Raw genomic sequence first — 25,894 nt, 5'->3', positions numbered from 1 at the left:
GGTGACCCTCGTTAGGGCTGCAGGTCTGTCCAAGGGACCCCTTCCATTTAGCGTGTGCAGAATGAGGGCTTCCAATTTTGCTGCACACTTCTTTACCATTGTATCTTGTCTGCTTCAATTGCCCAGTCGTGGCTGTATAAAGGTCGCTAAATTTCTCTCATGTCCTTGGATTAGGTTCATGTTGAAGTCACCTGTTATTATCATGTTATCACTTGGTAGGTGGTTTTCAGCGCTGTAATTGCCAATACGACTCATCCCAAGCAAAAAAGTTGAACTAATCCAGCGATACAGCTCGAGAGGGCCACATGACATCTTGAATAGAGGGTCTATTTTAAAACTCTTAGAAGAATTACCAGCCCTGCGTCATATAAAATCAGGTGATTTGGAATCAATTGAATTCAAATTAAACCCTCACCAATCCAATTGATTCCAAATCACCTGATTTTATTAAATGTGGTGATTGTATAGTGTGCGAGTTTACCATAGAGACAAAGGAGTTTGTTTTTAAGGATGTGAAAAATGTCTTAAAATCCCTGAGTAATTGTAATACTTGCAACGTGATATATGCCATTTTTGTTCTTGTGAAATGATTTATGTGGCCAAACAAAGCAAAAGATCCGGCTACACATCTCGCAACATCGCAGCAGACTTCGATGCGAGACAGCGAATGCGCCGCTCATGGATCACTTTCTTGAGAAGGGACACACAGAAAATGACATTCGGTGGACAGTAATCACCACTGTGAAACTGCCCCCGAGAGGAAGGGATCTCACACACATCCTCAATAAGGAGGAGTTGAAATGGATTTTAAAGACTGATAGTCTCAACACAGGATTAAACCTACAGGAGGACTGGAACACCTTGATATGAACATTTTAACCCGAGATCCATGCATTCCTCCATGTCCTTTCTCTGTTTACAAACGGCTGTCTATTTTACGCAGTAGGATAGTTTGCCTTCTACAAATGTTTTGTTCTAATTACCTTATCTGCTAAATTTTAAATTTTTCTAAAAATGTGGCCCTCCTTCTCTCCTATCTATATTCACCCCTTCAAAATGGCCGACACAGTCGACACTACCTCTTGTCACCTCTTCCATGTCTAATAATCACATGGGAGCGTCTGCCCAATCAAATGCACTCTCCTCCCACTCTCCTCCCACATATAAACTCCATGCATGACTCGCCAGTCCTACCGGCACCCGGGACTGAGCAGTACTGCATTCTTACTATCGGTAAGTCCTTACCTAGAAGTTTTGCCCGACCACCACGCTCTACGTTGGTTCCCCCCTGGGGCTGCTGGGTCTACCATCTAATTCCCGCCAACCTTTTGCTTCCCCACCCAGGTTATCGTTCCGGACTATCTTGAACGTCGCTATATTCCTGATTGTGGTCCGCCTGACGTTCTTTGACTGACCAAACCTTGGTAACCGCCATTGCGACAATTCTCCTGTGTCGCCCCTGATCCTAGTTCACTGCTGGTTTCACTTTGACACTCCTATTCGTTCTTTCAGGCCCTTCCTCAGTCTTACAAAAACACATTGCTAACCGGAATCGAATCCAAGCTGACCCCAACAGGTCACAGCAACAGCCCGCCCGTTAAGCCTCCCTTTACTCGTCCCGCCCACCACCTTATCTGACACCTCACCCGCAACGTACTGTAACCTACTCGTTGTTTTGTGCAGGAAATTCCCGTGATCTGGTACACTATAAGCCTTGAACCCCTTGGCTTCCCTCTTGGTGAGCTTTATGTATAAACTTTGTTTATTGCGCTGCAAAGTCCGGACATCATACCAAAGTGCTTCACAGGCTGGCGTGGCATCAACATTCAGCTCAGCCAGCATCAATACAGCTTTTAAGAAAAAGTTAAAACAGGGAAAAGGGAGAAAGGAGAGCTTGGACATATGCGTGTTGTGGACCCTGTCCCGATGCCCAAGTGCCATTAGAGTGTCTTCGAGGCACCAACAACGGTGACATTGAATAGTAGGGCTTCGTTTCCAGGTAACGGCTCCTGCAATCGGGTCTGTGTCCAAAAAGCTTAGTAGTGTCCAAATAGGGTGAAAGGAACCAAAACCCAACGAAACGTCCCCGTCCCTGCCACCCCCCCGCCTACCCACCCCCCACCCCAGTTCCAGGTCCATGTTCCTAACTCGTAATAATGTTCTCTCAGGCCTCAGTGTTCGCGGCAACCGGCTGAGACAGCCGCAACAGGCGTAAGTATCTAGGGCAGGTCACTTCTCTAAATTCAGAAGCCAGGAGCGTCAAGAAGGGCTGCCACAGTTCCGGATATTTATCGCCCTCCCCCTTAGCAATCAGGGATAGTTTCTCCATCCCCAGGACGTACCAGAGACGGTGTAGCCAGCCCTGAAAAGTGGGGATATGTGTGGTGCGCCAGTAAGTGAGGATATTCTGTGTCGCTGATCCCAAGGCTATAGCTATCAGTCGTCCTCTGTGGGAGCGCAGGGGATAAGTGATGGGATTGGGGGAGCCCAGCAACACATAAGCGGGGAATCTCGGGATGGTGGTGTCCAAGTGTAAATCTACCTCATCCAGCACCTGATTCCAATAAGCCTGCAGGTGAGAACAGCCCCATAGTAAGTGTACCAGTTTACCCTTCTCCCCGCAGCCCCGCCAGCAGAGCGCATCCCTTGTGTGGTCCATCTCGTGTAATTTTTCAGGGGTATAATACCAATATGTGGCCAGTTTAGTGAGAGTGTCCGTCAATCCCATGTGGTGCGCAGAATGACGGGCCCTATAACAAATGCCTTCCCATTCTTTTTTTTTTTTTTTTTTTTTTAAAGACCTTTATTGATAGAAAAAAGGCGAGTACAGTGCAACAAAGAGCCCGAGGGCTCACACATACGATACATTGCAACATTTTGTAGGCACAAGGATATGGTACAGTAGGACCGAGGTCTAATTTTAAAGATTTTCCTATAGGAGAGACACAAACAGGATATCGTAGCACAACAAGTCGATACTGGTGTAGGACATGCAGGATATACCAACATATGACGGATGAAAACAACCAGAGTCGCTGCGCGGCACCCGGAAGAAAACGTCTAAGCCCCAAGGAAGAAAAGGAGAAGAAAAAAAGAGGGAAAAAGAAAAAGGAAAAAGAATAGAAGGCCCATAGAACAAAAAGAAAAACAAAAAGAAAGTAACCCCGCCCCCCGGTTACCCCCCACCCTGCACCCCTGCAGCTGGCTACGGCCTGACCCCCCTAGCAGTGTACCTGTCGCCCAATAAAAGGAGTCCCGAAATATAGAGAGAAAGGAAAAAGATAAAAACCCTAACCTAAAGTTCTCATAAAAGAGAGAAACGCGGGGAGGAGCCCGCTATCTGTCTCCCGGCTCCGCTATCTCGTGGAAATAGTAACAACAGAAAGCTTAAAGCCCGATAGTAAGAACATACCCGACATGCCGAGGACACTGGAAGCACAGCAGCAGCGCGCAGTATAAATAAGGCAACAACCTCCAACCCAGCCATCCAAGACATCCATAAGGAATCCCAAAATCACGAATAACAAACGGAGGCCCCCGTGACAGTCCCTTAGCATCATCAATACATGTCCCGGCCACTCAAAGAAGATAAACCCTCCAGCTACCCCACCCGCAAGAGCGGCGCCATAACAGGAGTCAATAGTTCGATGGCAAAAAATAGTTCAAAAAGCACGGAATAGGGCACCATGATAACACCAGTAAAACAGAATCACAGCAGCGTTTCCCCCATCCGCCACATTCAGCAACAAGAAATCCGCCAGGACGATAGTAGAAGTGTCTATCCTTGTCCCGTTTTCTCCTTACCACCACAGACCAGTGGAGGCGATGCCGTCACAGAACACAGTCCAGGGACATATCCGCGGTGCGGGTAACTAGATGTATCCGAAGCAGAGAAAACCAGGAGTCTCACAAAGGGTACAGAGTACGCCGACTCAGAATCATAGGGCACAGCCAGGACGGGGAGGGAGACAGTTGCGACCATCACCACTCGGGGCGAAGCTCGAAGATCCGTGAGCATGACGAGGAGGGAAGGTGCACGCCGTAGCGGAAGCCCCGGAGGGGCAGACGAATCCGGGAGCCGACCTCCCGCAGTCAATGGCAAAGGCTGTCCGAGGGTCACAAGGGCGCCATAGTCCCCAATGGCCGCCATCTTAGCACAGGCGAAGGTGGAACAAAGAGCGGTGCTGGAACCCCGCGAGTCGGCCATCTTAGGACGAGGCGATACACAAAGCAAGCTCTCCAACTTATCCAGCAGGGCGCAGCCAGAACGTAGTGCCATAGCGCGGAAGGAAAGAACCGCTTCCAGGATATCACCATAGCCATGAGTGGTAGCACACTGTATGTCAAACATGTCGTCTCACACAATGTAATCAGAGACACAAGTCACAGGCAAATATTCAGGATACAGCGAAATATGCCCACCATAGCGTCAGACAAGGAAGCCTCGGATCGGAGCAGGCTGCGCACCATAGAATAAAACCCAGGTCGTGCTGCGAGGAACAGATGATGTAGTCCGGGTGCGGACAAAGGCACAGTACATTCAATATGGCGTCCCGCTTAGTTCCGGGTACCTGGCCAGGCCAAGAGCCCACCACCATTAGTGGGACGAGGTGCAGGCAAAAGACAAAACAAATAGCAGCACACTTGCCCGTAACGGCACAATTTCAGCCAGGTAAGCTAGTCCCAGCGTCAGCAACGCAGCGGGACTTAAGCGCCGGGTCCGCCGCCCCTCGGTAACCACCGATCGAGACCTCGCAGTCACCAAGTCCGGGAACGCGTGTCCGACGGCTGGCCTCAACAGTCACGCGAGGCCCCGGTCACCATGCCGATGCAGGCCGCCAACTGCGTCCAAGCGTTTCCTCCACTTGCCGGGGAGCAATTGCATCAGGATTTCAAAGCGGGTCGCCGGTGTGCGTCCGCGTCCGGAATCAGCCACCCCAGGTCAGGATATCTAGCAGGAGAGGCTCGACAGCGGAGACGGTCCCCGGAGCCGAGGGTCTACACGTCTGACCCGCGCGCCATCTTGGCTCCTCCCCCCTTCCCATTCTTTATTACCTAGCGTGCGCTCTAAATCTCTTTCCCACCTCGCCCGTCCTGCATTGTGAATGTGTGTGTATCTGCCCAGGAGCATGCGGTAAAGATCCGATATTAGGCCACGGTCATTCTTCCTAGAAAGCAACCAGTATTCGTAGTTGCTGAGTCTGCGGTCAGCCCCTTCTCGAACGGTGGGCTGGAGCGCCCAGTGTCTCACCTGGAAATAGCGAAGACGTTCCTCCTCCGGAAGACCAAATTCCCGGCGGAGGGCATCAAAGGGGATAGCTCCCTTCTCGGCATAGATGTGAGACAATACTTTACAACCCGCAGGGCCCCACTTCGCAAAAGCCACCGCATCCATGCCGGGACCAAAGTCCGGGTTGGACACTAGAGGTGTCAGCGGGGATGGGAAGGACGTTAGTTCATGTGGTATGGCCACCTGGTCCCAGACTTCCAGAGGCGTCCTCGTAATGAAGGAGGCATAGAGATTCGGGGGTCGGTGGCGCCGCCGCAGGAAGGGTACTTGCTGCAAAGTGCGACCCGCCACTGCCTGGTCTTGGAAGAGCCAGTGCTTCTCCGATTCCCATTTGCTCCACTCCACTAGCGTTCATAACTGTGCTGCTTGGAAGTATAGGAGCAGATCTGGGAGGCCCAACCCTCCTTGTTCAGGAGGCAGCATTGCCAAGCGCAGCTTCATGCGTGGACGCCGTCCATTCCAAATGAAGTTGGCCAGTTCCGCCTGCGTTTGACGAATCCACCCCTCCGGCGGCCGCATAGGGACAGCTCTGAATAAATACAGTATTTGCGGCAGAATTGTCATTTTTATCGCAGCCACTTTGCCTAGCCATGACAGGGGAAGGTGTTTCCACCTACCCAACTCCGATCGTATTGTGGTTCTCAGTTTCGCGTAGTTCAGGCGGACCGTATCTTGCAAGGTCGTCGCCAGTTGTATGCCCAAATACTGGATCGCCTCTGACGCCCACGGGAAGAGGCCCTCTAGGAATGTCTGCGTGGACTCCTCTAGGGAGAGGTCAAGCGCCACGGATTTGCTGAGGTTAACCTTAAAGCCAGCCACCCCTGCAAAGGTGTCAAGTACTGCCACACAGGCAGGGAGGGACTCTCGGGGGGAGGAGAGGGATAGCAGGACATCATCCGCGTACAGGCTGATGGTGTGTGTGTAAAGGCCCCCATCGTGATGCCGCGAATCTCCGGGGTAAGTCGTATCACCTGTGCCAGGGGTTCCATATACAGGGCGAATAATAAGGGGGAGAGGGGACAACCCTGCCTCGTGCCCCGTTCTATAGGGAAGCGGGGCGACAAGTACCCATTGACCCGTACCGTCGCCGAGGGCCTAGAGTAGCAATTGAGCACCCAGGCACGAAAACGGTCGCCTAATCCGGCCCGCATCAGAACCCGCTCCAAGTACGGCCAATGGACTCAGTCAAAGGCCTTCTCCGCATCAATGGACAGCAGCATATATTCCCCCTCCGTACGCGTGGCTTTTTCTATAAGGTGTAGTGCCCGTTTGGTATTATCGATGGTCTGGCGTTCCGAGATGAACCCAGTCTGGTCCGGGTCGATCAGTCTCGGCATCAGTGGGCCGAGTCTCGCAGCGAGGATACTGGTATAGAGCTTTAAGTCGATATTGAGCAGTGAGATGGGCCTATATGCTGCGCAGCTCGTTTTGTCTTTTCCTGGTTTAGGGATCACGGAAATGGTGGCGTCTAGCAAGTCTCCTGTGAGAGCCCCGGATTCCGAGAGATAATTGAATAAATTGGTAAGCAGCGGCACCACCTGGATGCAGAATTTCTTATAAAAGAGAGCCGTGAAGCCGTCCGGCCCCGGGGCTTTCCCCAGCCGGAGCCGAGAGATGGCCGAGATTACCTCCTCGGGCCTTATGTCGTTATCCAGGGCCGTTGCCTGCTCTGTGGTAAGCGCTGGCAGTTGGGCAAAAAAGGGTCACTCGCCTCCAGATCTAGTGTGTCCCCTGAGTACAATGAGGTGTAGAATGCGCCGAATGCGGCTGCGATTTCTCTGTCTTCCGTGGCCAGGCCACCTCCGGTCGTTCTAATTGCCTGCACTGCCTGGTGCTGACGTTTCTCCCTGAGTGCCCATCCCAAAAGGCGCCCGCACCTATCCCCCCCGGTGTAATACATGTGGCGCACCCTCAGTGCCGCGAATTCCGCCCTGTCTTGGTCCAGCGCACTTAGCTGTTTCCTAGCCAGGGTCAACTGCCTCCAGATCCTCGGCGCGCACGTCCTCTGGTGCATTCCCTCCAGCTCCCTGACTTTCTGCGTTAGTTCACCCCTCTTCTCCGCTCGCGCTTTGTTCTCCGCCGCAGCTAAGGCTATGAATTCCCCCCTGAGGACTGCTTTTAAGGCCGCCCAGTGTGTGGTCGGGGAGGTGTCTGCCGTGGTGTTGTGTAGCAGATAATCTTGATTTGCCCCTATTATTTTCCCCGGCACCTCTTTTGTGGTGTAGCAGTGTGTCCCGCAGGCGCCAGCACCGGGGCGGCCGCTGCACCGGCGGGAAGAGGAAAGTGGCCAATAGGGGAGCATGGTCAGAAAGGGATGCAACACCTATCTCTACCGCGGAGGTCAGGGTATGTAAGGAGGTAGAGGCCAAGAAGTAATCCAGCCTTGCGTAAGTGCGGTGTGCACTCGAAAAGTATGAGTAAGCCCTGGTGTTCGGATGTAAACTTCGCCAAAGATCCACCATGCCTAGCTCTTGCCAGCATATTAAGCGCGTCATGGAAGAAGTTCTCCTGTCCCTCATTAGGGGCGTAGGCCGAACAGACCGTAAAATCAGATCCCCCCAGGGAGAAGTGGCACGATAAGAATCTCCCCTTGATCTCCGCTCCCTGTCTCAGGACCCGCCCCCGGAACCTTCTCGCCACTAATATAGCAACCCCAGCTTTCTTGTGTGGTGTGGACGAAAAAAATTGGTGTGGAAAGGCGTGTGATTTCATGCGTATGCAATCCTTCTGCAGTAAGTGCGTCTCTTGGAGGAGACAGATGTCAGCCTGTGAGTGCTCGAGGCACGACAGCACCGCCTTGCGTTTGATAGGGTTGTTGAGACCTCTCACGTTCAGCGAGAGGATGCGTACCTCAGTGGAAGCCATGAATCATCATCCGTACCCTTCTCTCCTGATCACCCACATTGACCTCTGGTACACGCCATCCCTCCCGGCCAGGCTCTGGGACCGGGCTGAGTCGCGCCTAGCGAGGGCTTGCCCCGTACGACCTGAAATGCCCACTTGCCTGTCATTGCGAAACCCCCTGGGCCTGGAACCCCCCCTCGCCCGCCCACCACCAAAACTACCCCCGCACAGCCCCCATCCCCCCCTTCCTCCCTCCCCGCCCCCTCCAACTTCCCCAAAGTGAAAACCACAAAACATTGAGCCACCAAAGTACAATACTGTCCCTCATCTCTCACAGATGAGTGGAAAAGGCAGGGGGATGTGTCCGCCTCCAGCGAGAGTCCTCCCGCCGTCAACCGCCGAAGCAGTCCACAACTGGCCCGAGGGATCCCGGGCCCCCGGTTCCGGTCCATCAGCCGTTATCCGTCGCCGTCAGCTCCGCTGCCGCCGTCTCGACTGCCGCTCTCTGACCTTTGTGAATCTCTTCCTGGGGTGGACGACGTGGCCTGCGTCACCGTTTCTGCTGTCGCCATCGGTTAGAAGAGCCAGTCTCCGGGGCATTCCCGGATTGCGAGCCACCCTCCGAGTCGGGCTCCTCAATGCCCAACAACCGGCAAGCATCAGTGAAGGACCGCAACTGATGTATTTTATTGTCCCATTTAAACACTAGGCGGAACGGGTGTCCCCAACTGTAAGTGATGCCAAGTCGCCTCAGTTCAGCAGTGACCGGTCTGAACGACCTGCGTTTTTCAAGGGTGATGGCGGCGAGGTCCTGAAAGAGCATTGGTGAGTGGTCGCCATACGTGATGGGGTCTAGCTGTCGCGCCTTGGTCAGGATCTCCTCCTTGGTGCGAAAGTCCTGGACGCACACCAATATATCTGCTGGCAGGGCACCAGAGACCCTGGGTGGGCCCGTCCGGTGCGCCCTGTCTAGAATTATAACGGAGTCCGCCGGTCGGCCCAGAATGTGGTTGAAGAGGCCTGTCGTGAACAGGAAGAGGTCCGCTGTGTCCGGGGTGTGCTTTACTCCCCGAATTCGAATATTATGCCTTCGAGAGCGATTCTCTAAGTCTTCAACATGCGTTTGTAAGTCAACTTGCTGGTCGTGAATGCAGATAATTTCTTGCTGGAGTGCCTCCATCTCGACATCTCGGCTGTCGCTCTTCGTCTCGAGGTCGGCCACCCGCTCCCCAATGGCGTCCGTGTCCCGCCGTAGTTCCCGAATCTCACCTTTTAGTTCCGCCCTAAGGAGTTGGAGGTCCTCTCTCAGTCCGTTAAACAGAGACTCAAAGAAGGACCTGGTGACAGGCTCATCCGTGCCTTGGGAATGATTGCCCGGCGAACCGGCCACCTGCTTAGTGGGCACCGCCTGGGCTCCAGCACTTTGAAGGTCGGTTTTCTTCCCCATAATGGCGGGAGCGGGCAAGTCCTTAATTGTCCTGTCTTTGCGCACCCTACCAGCGGCCATGCTCCCCGGGCCTGGTGGCCGATCAGGACGGAGCAGGGCAGACCGGGCCAATAATGCGTTGCAGCTCCCAACTCTAGGCCTTGTATAGCGGCGGCGAAGTGACCAGTCCTAGCGGACCGCCGCAGTGTCCACTCAAACCTCTTGCCTCTAGGGGTTCCCCAGTTATTTCAAGCACTCGGGAGCAGGCCGCACGGGTGTTCACCCAACCTCAGAAGCGGCAGTCAGTATTCAGCTTCAGACCATGTGGTAGGGCGCAGGACCGGGCCAAATCACAAAATGGCGGCACCTGGCTCGCCAGACCCAGGAGATCACGAGGCAGCCGGCCACCCCACCGTCCAGGGACAACACCGTGCGCTCAGGGGGCCCTGATGTTGGGTCCCCTCGTTGCCTCCGCTGACCCGCCGCCACCTACCGCGCACATGGGGACCCCACCACACGCCTGCAGCTCTCGTAGATCGTGGGGGTGCAAGGCTCCGCATCCGTCTCTTGAGCGCGCTGCATGGCAGGAGCGAGGCCGCAGTGGCGATGCGTTGTCCCAGTCAGGGAGGGGTGCAGGGAGTATGTCCAGCTAGGGCGCGCCACCGGTATCACAAGATGGCGGCACGTAGAGGCAGGCCGGGATCGGGGAGGTTTCAGAAAGCGGTGCACAGCGCAATGTCCACCAATGCTAAGGCCAGCTCCCCCCGGGTGCCCCGGAGTCTCAGTCTGTTGCTGGCATGACGCAGGGGGTCGTCCGCCCCCCTCACCTCACCTGCGGTGTCCCGCCGACCACGAGTGCCGTTGCTTCTCACCCGGCCTCCGCTCACCAGCGGCCCGGCCGCTGCCCAGGAGATCCGGCCGTGCCTCCAGGAGGAGTCGGCAGGTCCGCAGAAGCCCCCGCTAAAGAGCCGCGGGAGGCCTCGCGCACATCCGCGCGGGTCGGACCTGCCCTGCCCGCCGGGGCCGCCGCAGCGTCGGCCGCCTGACTCCGCCCCCTGCGGCCTCGTTGTCGATCTCCCTGCTTCCACAGGCAGCGTCCAGCCTGACCAGATTCGGCAGGATCCAAGTGCCGCCGGGCCATTGTAGTGCCCCTCAGGGACGCTGGTGCAATGATGTCGGGTCCGGGCCTCCCGGGGAGTCACCCGGGCCAGAAGAAATGCGGTAGTGGCGATAAAACGGCGGCCAACGGCGGGAGCTCGACGAGGCACGTCTGCTCACACCGCCATCTTGGCCACGCCCCCTCTTGGTGAGCTTTAGCCTTCTCCTGTAGATATTGACTCTCTCTCCAATGTCATCTTCACTAGCCTGGATGAACGCGCCGTCACCTCTTTTTTCCCCCCCTTTTTTAACCTTTTTAACCAGCCTCAGCACTTGCGCTGAATATAATTATTTCACACCTTGCGCCGAATGTAATTTTCACATCATGCACATGTACCAACCTCAATTTCGTTTTCTTGCATGTGTTTAGGTATCCTTTGTTCAGTACTTGATATCAGCCTGTCGCACTCAAACCTTCCTCCCACAGAGTGCATGCCCACAAAATTCACGCTATGTATACATGCGTCCTTTCCAAATTGTCCTTACGGATGTCTTTTGGTATTTTCCTTCCCTTCCTCCCTTTAGGCAAATAAGGCTGCTTTACTATTAGGCATACATTAAATGTCCTGATGAGATCCGTAGAATGTGTTAAACGGATCGAAACGCCGTCGACAACTATGAGCACCTTACACACATTGAATTATTTATTTGCCCCTTAAAATTGTGAAGGTGTCAATATTGTTCTGTTTTATAATCAAAACTGTGCGATTAACAAGTTTACAGAACGTTAAGCTCTTGCCTAAGCCCTTTTGTTTGTTCCCTTTAATTGATCCCTGTCCTGATATTTCTTGTGAGATTGACTGGGTACAGGCTTGTGCCCTGTCTTGTATATTGTGTGTTATTCATGTTTTACATTGACTGAAAAGTAAATACCAAGACCTCTGCCCAGCTGGGCATGTCGCTTTCAAATATAGCAACGACTTTGTCTATATTTATTGATTAAGCATTATTATTGGTGAACCGGCACAGCACAGCACAGCTGAGCCGGACCGGGCCACGATCCAATTGCCCCCCGGTAAGGTAGCCCGATGCTGGACCTGACGGCAGAAGCGATGCTGGAGCCTGGCTGTGAGCTCAACTACTGCGGCCTCGGCGTCTCTCTGCTCCCTGCACACTCGCGGCACTCGCAGCAAACAGGAAAACGTGGATCCGGAATCGCTCTCACAATGTAAAATTGTCAGAGGTGCCATCATACTTTGCTCAGCCATCCTGAAAACAAGATTTAATAAAACAAATAAAATAATTAACTAATATAATTAACTAATTCAATAGACCTCCATAACAAATTAAAATAATAATAATCTAAAATAAAAATGTCCTGTAAGGCTCTCATTACATCCTCATCCTCCTCGCCAAAATATGTAGTAATTTACACCACACGAGTGTAAATTCAGCTTTCTTTATTCTCTCAAGGTACAGCAAACTACATCAGCTTCCAGCTTCACCAACTGACAGCTCCAAAGCTCCCACATCAACATTCCAAGTTACATCAACAATAGGAATGTTTCCTACATACCCTCTTTATGGCATTTCGCTATGATGTATCTCCCATTGGGATCCGCTTCAGTATCAAGTAATGTTAATGTTAATGTTAATATGTTAATGTTACTGACATTTATAAAGCGCGCTGCTACCCAAGGGTGTCCTGGCGCTATGTAAGATGTCCACCTAAGACCTGGTCACGGGGGGATCACTTTGGGCATTAGGCATTGAACAACCAGGGTTTCAGAGCCTTCCTAAAAACAATAAGTTCTGTAATGTGATCCCTGCTTTGGGGTTGATCCATATTAATACCCCCTAGCATGATTGGTGAACCCTGATGCACAAATCTTGCCCTGAAAGTATTTGTGCGTTAACTTGCCACTATCAACCAGCAAGTGTGTCTTTTGGAGCAGGGCAACATCTACACTGCTCCTATTCAGATACGCTACAACTTTCTGAATATTTCTATAGTCGTTTAGCCCTCTGACATCCAATGTTACTAATCAAATCTTCTTGTCTCCGTTATGGATCGATATCAGGTCTGTCATACTGTTCATGACCAGTAGATAAGATGATGTACATGTACATTGAAAAAGGTCTAGCAGTGAAAGAACGCAGGTGTACTGTTAATGCATGCTTCAATCGTACAGATCAAGCAAACCCGCCCACCCTCCCACGCTATGCCCACCCCAACAGTGCATAGACGATGAAGCCCCCTCCCCAAACCATATTGTGCACTCACTAAGAGCACAGGAGATCACTCCCAAAATGATAAGAGCAACCACAACCAAAATTCTTAAGAAACCCCTTGTGGAACAGACTGTGGGGCAGATGTTTCCCTCCTAGTGAGTTACCCTGTCCCAGCATTATGAATAACATACACAGCCACATATTACCCTGATAACTAAAGAAACATACTAAGTGTGACTCCCTACCCACCCCTCCCGCACCAGAGTCCCCAGGGAGGGCCTGCCACTAGTATACACATCACACAGCCTATAGTTAACATAAAGCAATGCCAAAATCGAAGGGAAGGGCCAACCGCATGGTATACATAATATTGATTATCACAACATATCCAGTCCACCTTACTGAAAAATGCGATGTAACCTCTAGCAGACAAACACCAGCCTCGACGGGCCCAACAGCACAAGTGAGATCTGGGACCATAGCCGCAGTATCCACCCAGCAGGGCCCGCCTAGCACAGCCCCAAGTTTATGTGGAGGAGTTGTCAATCCTCTTGTGCCACAGTGTCTTTCTCACGTCCCTCATGCGGGTCTGCAGAGCACTTCTTGGGTTTTGCACCTTCTCTGTGCTGCTTAAGAAACTGCAGTACCTGCGCAGGGTCAGTGAAGACATGAGCCTTCCCATCAGCATGGACTCTCAGCTTCGCAATATACATCATGTTGTATTCTAACTGCAGATCGCGGAGCCTTCTCTTGAATGGCGAAAACAATCGCCGAGCATCCTGCACTTGCTGGGAAAAGTCGGGATATAGAGAGACAGGCATATCCTCGTATTGTAGATCCTTCATCTCCCAGGCTCTCTGGAGCGCCCTGTCCTGATCTCTATAGTTGAAGAGCCTCGCTATAATAGGGCGGGCCGGCGCCCCAGGGACAGGACGTGGGGTCAGGGAATGGTGCACTTTAACACAAACATAGTGGAAAAACTTTCTGTACCCAGCAGTGATGTTAGCAAGTGCTCAACAAAGAGCTCCAAGTTGGGGATACTGGTGGATTCTCCAAAACCCACGATTCGCAGGTTATTCCGCCGAGAGCGGGCTTGCAATCCTCTGCCTTAGCCTGCAGAACCTTAAGTTGATTATCCAAGGCAGTGTGGGACAGTGAAGCAGAGTTCAAGGTGTCCTCCACCTCCGAGACTCGTCTTTCAACCACGTCTAAGCGCTCAGCATGCTTATCCAGATGCTTGCGCATCCTATCCATCCGTAACGAGAGAGAATGAAACGGCCACTACATAACTTAACCACGCATACATTACAACGAGTGCATGGTTACAACGAGTGGCCTTTACCACGCATACCTTTACTAGTAACGGCATGTGTGTTAAATGCTAAAAAAAAAAGGGGGCTTGGCGGGGTCTCTCCCCCAACCTCCCAAAAAAAGGGTGAAAAAAACAGTGGGCTTGGGAGGTTACCACCCCCTCCCAACAAAAAAAACGCACCTGTTGAAGCTTCTATGTGGAGGGAATCTGGAGGCAATCAGCGTCGTTAGAGGGAATGGCAAGACACTTCAGTTTCCTCTTAACGACGTGCGACATCAACACGGAAGAACATTGAGAAGAGACAACGTGGAGAGGTAAGGGGAATATTAGATTTAAGGAAAAAAAACAGGGGTACGATTTAAGGGTTAAGGGCAGGGTAGGGGTATTTGTAAGAAGGGTCTCGGGGTGGGGGAGTAACATTTACCAAGAGTATGCCCTTACCATGCATGAATTTACAATGAAAATATTGTAAAAGTATGCGTGGTAAAGGTTATGCGTGGGAAAGGCATTCCGTTGTTACGCATGGGTGAAAAAGGCACGCGTTACAACGGAATGCGTTGTAACATCATACAACCGGGAGAGAATCGATCTTTCCATCAATTTTATTCAAACTACTGTGCATGGCTGTCAATAGTTGTTTTATATCAAAGTCAGATGGAGGATCACCACCTTCAGAGCCAGATTCAGAGGCATTTTTGTCTTGTTCCATCTATCTACTCGATTTGCGAGGCTCAATGTGCAGTTTGGTTTGGGACTTCTCAGGCTTCCCCGTGTTAGTTTCTCCCAGGGCACACAGCGTATGTTGTCAGCACCCACGAGCGGCAACCCCTATAAGCAAGTGGCGAACCCACCAGGAGTGAAGGCCAGTGGCAGAGAGGTCTTCGCGCCATTCCAATGCAGTGAATACCTACAGCTGACCTGGATGGGCCTTATTTTATTTATTTTTATTTATTTGAAAAGTTTTATATAGCGCTGGCTATACCTTAGGTATCAGAACACTTTCCATGAGGTAGAACATTGTTTCAGAACATTGTTACATAGTTACATAAGTTGCTGGAGCATCGCATAACATAGAAAGGTAAACAGTATAACATAGTTACATGAGTTACTAAAGCATGGCGTAGCATAGAAAAAAACGACAAGGGGGAAAGTACTTCAAGGGAAACAGAAAAAGCAGGCTGGGAAAGGGGAGGCAGTCAAATAATCATAGAGGGAGGAGGCGGGTGGAGGGAAAAGAAACACAATGGGGAGACGAGGAAAGCAATGTCTGATGTCCGGCTGGGTAGGTGGCGGCCGAGGGGTGAAACAGAGCCAGACTCCTCTATAGCTGCATAGAACAGCTCCACCGGGCATTGGCCAAGGTTGCTTGGGCACTGCTGTAAGTACAGACAGTTATGGTTCCCGCCCAGGGTGCTCGTCAAAAGTTCCATCAAGAGCAACGGTCACGGTATTACTGGGAGGCGCCATCCACCTCATCCTCAACACCCTGCGCGGTGTCAGTGGTGTACACTTATTATGCGGGTGAGCAGATCCTAACAGCAGGCTGTGCAGAGCAGGTTTCCCCGGCAGGGCCAACAGCAGTGTCCAGCTGGCCGAATGGAGGCGGTAGGTAGCAAACGTACGAATGAATCCAGGAGAGAGCGGTCACCAGGCCAAGCCCTCCCCCCTCCCAGGCCCAGCCCCGGTAGCACACAACAGCTCGCTGACAATAGGAGAGGGCCCCACGAGGTCCAGAAACCAAGGCTGATGTGAATCCGGGCTCCGGGGTCACAACACCAGCAACACTGCAGTCTTTGTCCCTTGGCCCAGGAGACGCCAACCAGCACCGCAAGCCAGCCCAGCTGAGGCCGCGCACAGCCACCCACCGTCAGTAGAAGTGGGTGCAGGCTCCAAAGGATGCAGCAGACAAGGCCAAGGCAGGGCTGAGAAACGGAGCCCCAGCGTCAACCTCAACTTGGGCAATGTCCCTTTCCAAACAGGAGGCAGATCCGGAGCGGACTAAAGCCCAGTACTCAATCCCCTGAGACGAGGCCCGGCAGGCACCGTGACCCCAAACTCAGCATGCCGCAGGGCAGCGATCACAAGGCCCCTCCAGCAGCCTGGCAGCCACCGCCCACAGGCCCGACCAGGAACACAGCGTCACAAGCCAGTAGGGTTCAAACGTGCCGGATTGTCGGGAGCAGGAAGGCACCAGGAGTCCGTCAGTAAAAAAGTACAGTGTTTCCAAGGCAGAAATCAGTAGGATTTTGCAGGATTATATGCCAGGATGGTGGAGAGGGTTTATTATGCGGCCATTTTATAGCCAAGCAAGCTCCTCCTCTATGGTGTGTAAAGTTCTACTTCCATTGCAAGTATTGTGCAAAATACTTTCAGCTGAGCAGGCTGTAGGCACCCAGAAACCTTTCACCTTTGCCCCCCCTTAACTTTTTTTCCGCCCTATACTGATCTACGCGAAACGTGGCATGGCAAAATGTCTTGCGTCATATTGAGCAAATCCTGCCATAGTGTCAATAATTATAGGCAAACAAAGAGCATGTATTTTCCAATGGAAATTATAGTTTAACCATAACTACACATTGGCGACCTCCTCTGTGTAGTGTATGTCCAAAGCACCCAGGAGATGTAATCGAAGTGCCAATTTATTCTGACGTCGTCTGGTTTTTGCCTCACTTAGGGGATTAAATTAGCACTTTATATATTTCTTATGAGTGCAAGTCAATGATTCTCATGGAATTGCTGATTTGGTTATAAAACAGGGACTTGCGCCCATTGAGGTTGCACTGGCATTGTAGGTGGGGATAACCACTTTACTGTAAGAACTGCAAATTTGTGTATGTATACATAATTTGTGTTTGGGGCTCTGGGATCTCGTGTAGAGGTGGGATTATTCAGTCGTCATTACTTTAATGTAGAATCCCCTGAAGGAGTACAAGGATTACAACGTTAAAAGGGAAGGATTCCCTTTGGATAGGATACAAAATAAACGTATTCACGTTCCTCTCACCATTCATCCCTATCAGCACTGAAAGCAAGCGAGCGAAGCACTTCTAAATGACGAAATTAATTCCGTGATCCATGCTGTCTATAACTTTAGCCTAGTTAACACAGGAATTACATAGTGTATTGTCTTTATAGTTTCTCTTTTTAGAATTGCTTTTTATTTTTTAACTGTTTTTAATGTCATGAAGTGATGTTGTTTGATCTATGTATAATATGCATTTGTGAAATTTATTGACTTAATAAATTAGAGGAATATTTTTACTAAACGTATTAGTTCATTTATAAGTGCTTCACTCGCGTGCTTTCAGTGCTGCTATGGATGAATGGTGAGAGGAACTTGAATATGTTTATTTTGTATCCTATCCAAAGGGAATCCTTCTCTTTTAGCCTTACGGTTTTGGGTGCTCCATCAATTTGGTTTGTAGAGCCCCTCTCCTTGTGTTTCAAGGTACTAGGATTACAGACCAATAACTTTAACTTTTTCTGTAACTGTGAGAACTACTTTTCATTTTGTCTCTCCTGATTGTTTAGAGTTTGGAGCCAGTTAGTCAACTCTATTCTAAGCTCTTTAATGAAGCAGAAAGGATTAAAAGGTGGAAAGGATCTATAGAATCTGAAATACAGCACAAGGAGAAAAAATTGCATGATAACAAAAGGACAATTGATGCACAGCGTAAAGCCATTCAGGAGTTACAGGCAAGTTCAAATATGTCTATGGTGCATTCTGATTTTGAATTTTGTAAATGATGTAAACGTCCTTCTTAACCAGAGGTAAATCTTTAAATGCAACTGCGATGCAAATGTTGATTTTAAGAGATTATAGACTGTTCAGTTTTATTATTTAAAAATGAAACCTTTTTAAGCGATCCATCTTATTTCTAATTCATAATATTCATAATAGTAATAACCATTTTTCATCTAAACTTATATAGGGTGTGAAACAACAGGCACAGTGCCTAAAGAAAGTCACTGAATTCTGAAGGAATATGCGATGTTACGTCACATGCGCTACAACGCAAGCGATTACTACGAGGTCTTTACAACAACCGTGTTGTTACAACGCAAACCATTACATTGCAAGTCATTTCTACAACTTGCTGTAGCGGGCACCCTGGACTTAGGAATAGTATAATTTATTATTCCAACTCCAGTTTGTGCAACAGTAGGGAAGGTGTTCGAATAGTAAATTATACTATTTCTTAGTTTAGCGCTCCCCCTACAGCAAGTCGTAGAAACCACTTTTGATGTAATAGCTTGCGCTGTAACAATGCGGTCGTTGTAAAAACTGCATTGTAATCGCATGCGTTGTAGCGCTTGCGATGTAAACGCTGTTTTCCTTCTGAAGTGGCTTGAAATTTCTTTTTTATGTGCTGTTGGGGATGTTAATATAGAGCCATTGTTAGAAATTGTGGTTGTGCTTGACAGAGGTATGCATCCTGTCCAAGCAGTAACCACAGTACTAGTTAGGGTAATTCACAACATACCCTACATTATCCATTGCTCACCCTCTGATATCTTGGCACAGAGCAGTCAGGGTTAACTTAAGAAGCAAGGTGTTAAGTATTTGTGCAACACTTTAAACAGTAACACAGTGAAAACACTACAAAAAGACTCCACACCAGAGTAGGAAAATAAAGAACACGTTTATAAATAAATCAAGACCAAAACTACAACAATCCAATAAGTAGAAGTTGAGATATGAATTATTAAAGTATACATGTAAAATAGTGCTTATAAGCAATAAGCACTTAAATGAGTTATCTGATCTTGTTTGACTGGGGAAAGTCAAAAGTTTCGGCCGATCATGATGAAGCGCGGGCCAGATGCAGGGACCCACTTGGACCCACTGAACCGAAGTACTTTGATCCAGGATTCACTTTCGTCACCATAGATGTGATGTGCAGCCGAAGCGATGCATCCCTGTTGATACAGGCAGGAAATGAAACGTGCTGGTTTTCTCCACATAACTGCAGCAATGCGTTGGTTATGAGTGCGAAGCACTGATTTAGAATGCGATGCACAGGTGTTGATCCTGCGTTAGGCGATGCATAGATTCCTAGGGCGATACTCTGGTTCCGAAAGCGATGCACCGGGTCCACTCCGTGCAACAATGACAAAGTGTGAGGTACGACTCAAGCAAAGGCAAAGATGCACTGATTCTGATAAGGATGCATGGGTTCTAGATGTAGAAGCACTTTAGGCCTCACTCCAAGTTTCCACGACTGAGGTGCCACCAATTAGCAGGGCAGACTAACAGCTTGTAGAGTCCAGACGCAGATCCAGGTAGTTGAAGTCTTTGACATCCCTGAGCCTTAGAACAGGAGGCAAGCCACCAGGACCTTGCAGTAGCTCTGGGTTCAAGTAATGTAGGTCTAGCCCTTCTCACCCAGGCAGGAGAAAAGCAGGCAGCAGGATAGCTCAGCAAAGGCAGTAGCACAGCAAGGCAGCAGTCTGGTAGAGTGGTAGACCTTTCAGCAGCACAACGACTCTTCTTCCTGGCAGAGTAGTCACAGGTCCAGAAGTGTACTGAAGTTATGGTGCCAGAGGTCCAGTACTTATACCCAGTTCTGCCTTTGAAGTGGGGGAGACTTCAGAGAAAGCTTTTAAGTGCACTGAGTCCCCCTTCCTGGCAGGGCTTCAGACTCACTACAGGAGGTTATACTGCCCTTTGTGTACAAACAAGACACAGCCAATTCAGTTGTAAGTGTGAGGCTGTACCAAGCTCCTCCATCCCATCACCTAGGAAGGACCATCTCAACACATATAAGCTTCCTTAGTGTGTGGCTGTGTCTAGAGGGAATACACAAAGCTCAGCTGTCATCCATCCTAGACTGAACAGACAGGTGGCAGGTGCCAAATGGCTAAAGTAAGTAAATGGCAACTTTCTAAAAGTCGGATTTGCTAAACGGTAACTTAAAATTCATCTTCACCATAAGTTGTGATTTGAAATTATGTCCAGTGACACCAAACTTGAAAATGTGATCACTTCACAATTGAGAATTACACTTAACAGATGTAATAAGGAAATTGTAAGTTTTTCACAATCTTTACAAAGCAGTCATCACATCGCACTACATTTACAACGCAGTCATTACATCGCAACATCCTTTACAACCCATGTCACTACATCGCAGCCACTACATTGTATGTCACTACAACGCATGACACTACAACGCATGTCACTACGACGCAGGACTTACATCGCATGTCATTACAACGCATACCATTACAACGCATAATACCCCAACACTATCCAACAATTAACCTCCTGATGCACCCCCTGGAGTTAAAATGTTGTAATTTTTACCCCTACACTAGCCAACACTTACCCTACTGTTGCATCCCCTGGAGTTAGAATAGTAATTTTTAACCCTACACTATCCAACACTTACCCTAAATGAGTTGTAATGGTATGCGTTGTAAAGGTATAATGCGATGTAATGAAATGCGTGGTAAATGTAGTTTAAAAAAATGTGTTGCAATGGCATGCAAAGTAAATGTTTGCGTTGTAAGGTATGTTGCGATGTAAAAACTGTATTGTAAAGGTATGCATTGTAACGCCATGCATTCCCGAAAAGTGCATGCCCCGCCTTTTAAATTCATTGCACCCTGCCCTGTGGGTCATGCAGGGCCTACCATGGGGATGACATATGTGTATAAAAATGTAATGTTTAGGCCTCTTAAGAAATGTAACTTGCCAGGTCGACATGACAGTTTAAAATTGCACACACAGGCTATATAGTGGCAGGCCTGAGACATGGATAAAGGGCTACTTCAGTGGGTGGCACAATCAGTGCTGCAGGCCGACTAGTAGGATTTAACTTATAGGCACACTTAGGGCACTTTACTATGGAATTATAGCTAAATTAAATACACTAATTAGGTATAAGCCCATGTTACCATTTTTAGAGAAGAGAGTGCATTCACTTTAGCAATGGTTAGCGATGGTAAAGTGCTAAGAGTCCGAAAGCCAACAGAAACGATATCAGAAAAAATAGGCAGAGGAATGCAAAATGTTTGGGGTGACCCATCAGAGAGGGCCATTTTACAATAGACTGCTTCGACTACTGTCCAGGTTCCAGTGGTGTGCCACCTTTGAATAGTAATGTTTTTTAACCAAGAAAATGCTGGGATTGCTGAGTTCTTGTGACTTAATGTAATGATCAAAACTAAAAGTCAAAGAATGTAACCTTGTTGGCTAAATAGCCTGGTCTAGTTAAAGGTGTCAGATTTGACATGGGACCCATTATCAACTATGAAACCCCAGTTTACAAGCCAGTTATACCATGTGTTACATTGCTAGCAGTTTACAAACAAAGAATAAAGCTTGCATATAATACAAATTTAATTAAACGCTTTAAATTAAGCAACGTTATCTAAAGCACAAGTACTGTATAGTGACAACTACCTAGTGCAATTCAGTGACAGTCTTTCACTTCTTTTTGTACAGTAATTGTAGAAGCAATATTTTCCTTTTCTATATTTTATTTATTGTATCTCAGACATCAGTGTATACACTCTGCACATGTGTTTATTTGTTAATTAAATATGACAGGTAATTTCATGTGTCAGACTGCAAATAAGCGCAGAGTCGCTAAATAGAAGTCCACACATTTTCAGCGGTAGGATTTCCTAACCATAATGTGTTCATTTTAATAGTTGGTCAATTTAACAGAATATTGTCAGTGATAAGACAAAGTCAAAAATACATTTTGGAGTACATAAAGTAATTCTCCTGCAGTACTCGTTAACATACTTTTACATTTGTAAATTTGTCACAAAACATCTAGAATTGCTATACTCATATACCAGTGGTACCAATAGAAACAACTGTGCCTGCATTGGTAATTTTACTAATTGGGAGTTAAATATTTTCAGCTGATTGACAAACACATAAGAGTACCTAAGAGTACTGATGAAGTTATACTTCCCATACTCACATGCTTTTCTGAATGGCCCCCAATGTTGAAGAAAAACAGGAAAAAAAACACAATCGGTGTTGTCAACAAGAATAAAAAAAAATATATCTAATGGGTTTGTAGTGGACAACTGCACTGCTTTTGCACACTGTTGCAATTTTAATGAAGAAGGACCCTTCCCAGGAGACCCTGAAGAAACCCTGTGAAAGACAGAAGGTTGGTGAGCCACCCCACCCGTGGATACCCTGGGAACAAGCATACCTACACCAGGGAAACTGGGTGCATACATGTGAAGTGGCATCGGAAACCGCTGTCAAACTCAATGGTGGACTTCAGGAAGACGCTGCTGTTGAAGAAGGTGAAAGTGCCTGGTGGAACCCGAAACTGGATTCAAGTTGAGAAGTACCTGTAAGAAGAGGGTACAGAGTCTATGCCACTCAGGAGTGACCAGGAGGCACGGGAGATGAATGCCCACCAATGTCGGGGGATGCAGGCGAGTTGACAATGACCTTTGAGCTGGCGATGCTGTGGAAGAACAGGAGCCGTTCACGGGCTGTCCCACTGTAGATGATGAGAACTGAAGGGTCGGTGTTCGTCGGGAGCACCAACAAGCCATGGCAACTGCAAACAACGTGGCAAGTGAAAAAGGTGCAGAGTTGGACCAGCGAGGTCCAAGCAACTAACCACAAGCAGGGGAGTCGGAGTAGGCCCTGAGCAGTCAGTAGAGCCCACTGGAGTCAAAGAAGACCCTCGAGGGGACCCACAGGCCAAGGCACAGAAGTTGCAAGAGGACCTCAAACAGCTTACCAAAGATGCAGCCCCACGCTGCAAGAGATGCAGTGAGGACGAAGATCTTGGTCATAGGAGATGCTTGAGGCTGGAGCTTCTTGGAAACCGAAGATCACTGGTAAAGAAAGCCGCAAGCGTTGGCAACGGCAAGTCGACGTGGTGCACAGGGGTTTGCTTCCTACCGTTCCGATGAGGAAAACTGGCCTCAAACTTGGTGAGAAGACAGTGCAGGCCTCGAGGGAGTTGTAGAACCCCCACCTTTGTTGCTGAAACTTTTGGAGTCTGTGGAAGTTCAGGAGCAGCTGACCAGTCAGCTTGGTTGCGATGCCTGTAGATGCAGGGAAGCGACCCCTTCACTTCAAGGGAGATTCATTCAGGTGTCTTGGATATCTGCAGGCTTTGGAAGGATCCTGAATGGAGCACAAGCACGGACGTTGCAGCAGACGAGCAGGATGACGAGACCAGGAGCAGCAGGAGTATTCCCAGTTGCTGTCTCGTGCCCAGAGCAAAGTCCAGAGTGCCCAGAGGGTCCAAGATGAAGTGGTGTGTTGATATGAATCTTGTCACACACCAAATCTCGGGACCCACCCACAGGTAAGCCCTTAAGTACCCTAAGGAAAGGGTTGGGACGATTCAGTGTTCCCTCCCAGGACAGTGGGGAGGATACACCTATGTCCTTTTGTCCAGTTTTGCGCCAAAGCGGGAGCCAATGGCTTCCTGTACTGGTTTGCACTGGAGTATGCAAGGAAAGCATCAAATGGGCCCTTAAAGCAGTTTCAGTGGCGCTGGAGAGTGCCCCCGACCCTGCCCTAGTACACTTCACCCTGTCTGGGAGGTGCTCACACCTCCCTGTGACAGGATATCTATTGTTCTGCCTTCCCCTGCTCGAGCTTGGCTCAGCAGCAGGAATGCAGAAACATGTCTCTGTCCGCTTCTGGAAGACTGATATTGGGAGCACTGAGTGCCTCCCGGAGGAGCTTTACAGTGCATGGAATCATACCTCCCACACCATTTAAGGTGTTGTAGTGTAGTTCCTATATCCCTGATAGGCTCTGGGCATTGGAATAATATACACTATAGTTTTGACATAGGACTGAGGTCAGTATGTCTTTGTCGAGTACATTAAACTTAATTATTTGTGTGTGCCAGCTAACTCAGAGGTCACTAGAAACTTTCTCGAATGAACAAGAAGGGATTCATTTCTGACAACCGCATAAACATGACAACTTTGTTTCCCTTAGAGTCGGAACAATATCTTCAGAGCCGTGGAAACAATAGATAACCATTTTTTACTCAGTCAATCTTGCATGCTTCGTTTCTACAGAGTTGCACAGAAATAGAGAGACGGGCATTTCAATAAAAAGGGTTTATTGAACAGTCTTCTTTCTCATGCAAGATATATGAACTGCTAGAATTGTAAGACAGAATGCGAAGTATAATGCGTACAGTGCAAACAGTAATATAAAATAATACTGTAATAGCATGGTCTGTTGCTATGACATATATAAAAATACATACATAAATAACACAGGCTAAAATACTCAACTGGTTCTTCTAAAATAATCCTACCCCAGTGTACCTAACCTAAGTCTAGTACGAGGGAAGAAGTAGGTGCTGTTTTAGCTATAATTTAGTTTAGTTTTGCCAAGAATTGCTAAATTTTCTCTAGATTCTAATCAGCTCCATACCTTAGAAAGAGAGAGGTCTCTTTTCCGGGACTCGATTCTCTAACACCCTGCAAGGGCAGTCAGAAACACTGGAGCTGGATTCTCGGCAAGGAGGATGACAGCGTCTGGTCAGTGCGTCAGTAGGGGAGTTGACTTCCTTCGGGACTTGTCGTGCAAGTAGGTAGCCGAGCCACACCCTGCCTTGCCATAGCAAGTGAAAGTATATTTATACCTTGAAGGTGTTTAGGGATGCCAGTATTGAAGTAGAAGTCGGCCATATGAACGTCATGAATGAACCCCTAAGGAATAGATGTTTATGCATAATAAATGAGTTCTTGGACAAATCAATATTCAAGCAAGGGGAAGTCCTAAAGGCTTAAGAGTCTGGTTTTCCAGGAACTCGTTGTGACGTAGATGAACGGGTGTAAGTAGCCAAGCCTGAATTTGGTTAGCATGGACAATGCCTAAATAAGGACTGGATTTCTATGCCTATATAAGGGCAATGTGAAATGTACCTACATAAGGGCATGAATCGGGAAATTCATTCGGAACCTAAATCGATACACAACACCCACTCCACTTGTGTATGTACGACGTTACTAAATTCTAAACATGATAACATATCTAAAATGTATCTGCACACGAAGTGCTAAAAGCATGTTTCAAACACATGTATCCAAAGTAGTTGTGAGCATAAAATTGCCATTGTGCTGTACACATTAAAGCAAGTATTCATTCTAAGCATATATTTGACATTTGAAATGCAAATTGAATGAATCGTGAAAAAATACATTTATGAAATGGCTCGTAAATACAGAAAAAAAGAGGACCGAAACCATTTCATGTCAGATTACAGCAAACTGTTTGTATGTGGACAAGGTCATATATTGTCTCTGGAAGTATTCAAAGAATTTTTGTTCTCTATGAATAGTTCTACTATAAGCAGATTACTTGTGCCAAATATTAAAAATACAAATTTGGAAAAAAATGTAATCATAGGAAAAAGTTCCAAAGTTAGTTCCTTGTTTTGAAAAATGAAGGTCAAATTCTCTCAGTACACTGTGTGCCAAAATCAAGTCAGTGTTAGGGCTTGGAGAAAACATGAAATCTTCTATGTTTGTCAACAAAAAATTGTCTACCATTGTAGGTGAAAGTTGGATTACCTCATTTAGAAGATTAACCGCACATAGATGTGAACTATCGCCTTCAGCATTGGTCGCATCAGCAATGTTTGTATCGGATGTTACCTGCGCACCTGTTGATTCCTCTCGTACCTCAGCAATTTGCGTATGTGAGATCTCAATGAATGCCGTCATC

General features: G+C 48.5%; 1 protein-coding gene across 12 annotated transcripts in view; it reads left to right on the top strand.

The window, feature by feature from the left end:
- The window catches only part of SYCP1 (synaptonemal complex protein 1), a 6,803,167-nt gene that overhangs the window by 820,736 nt on the left and 5,956,537 nt on the right, over window positions 1-25,894 (top strand). For all 12 annotated transcript variants that reach the window (XM_078644363.1, XM_078644366.1, XM_078644361.1 and 9 more), the window contains one exon: window positions 17,734-17,898. In XM_078644363.1, the coding sequence (XP_078500489.1) occupies window positions 17,734-17,898 (165 nt within the window). The remainder of the gene's footprint in view (window positions 1-17,733; window positions 17,899-25,894) is intronic.

This window comes from Lissotriton helveticus, chromosome 5_1 (assembly GCF_964261635.1).
Source record: "Lissotriton helveticus chromosome 5_1, aLisHel1.1, whole genome shotgun sequence".
Taxonomy (NCBI): Eukaryota; Metazoa; Chordata; class Amphibia; order Caudata; family Salamandridae; genus Lissotriton; species Lissotriton helveticus.
Note: the sequence above shows the minus strand (reverse complement) of the source record. Positions and strands in the feature narration are given on the sequence as shown.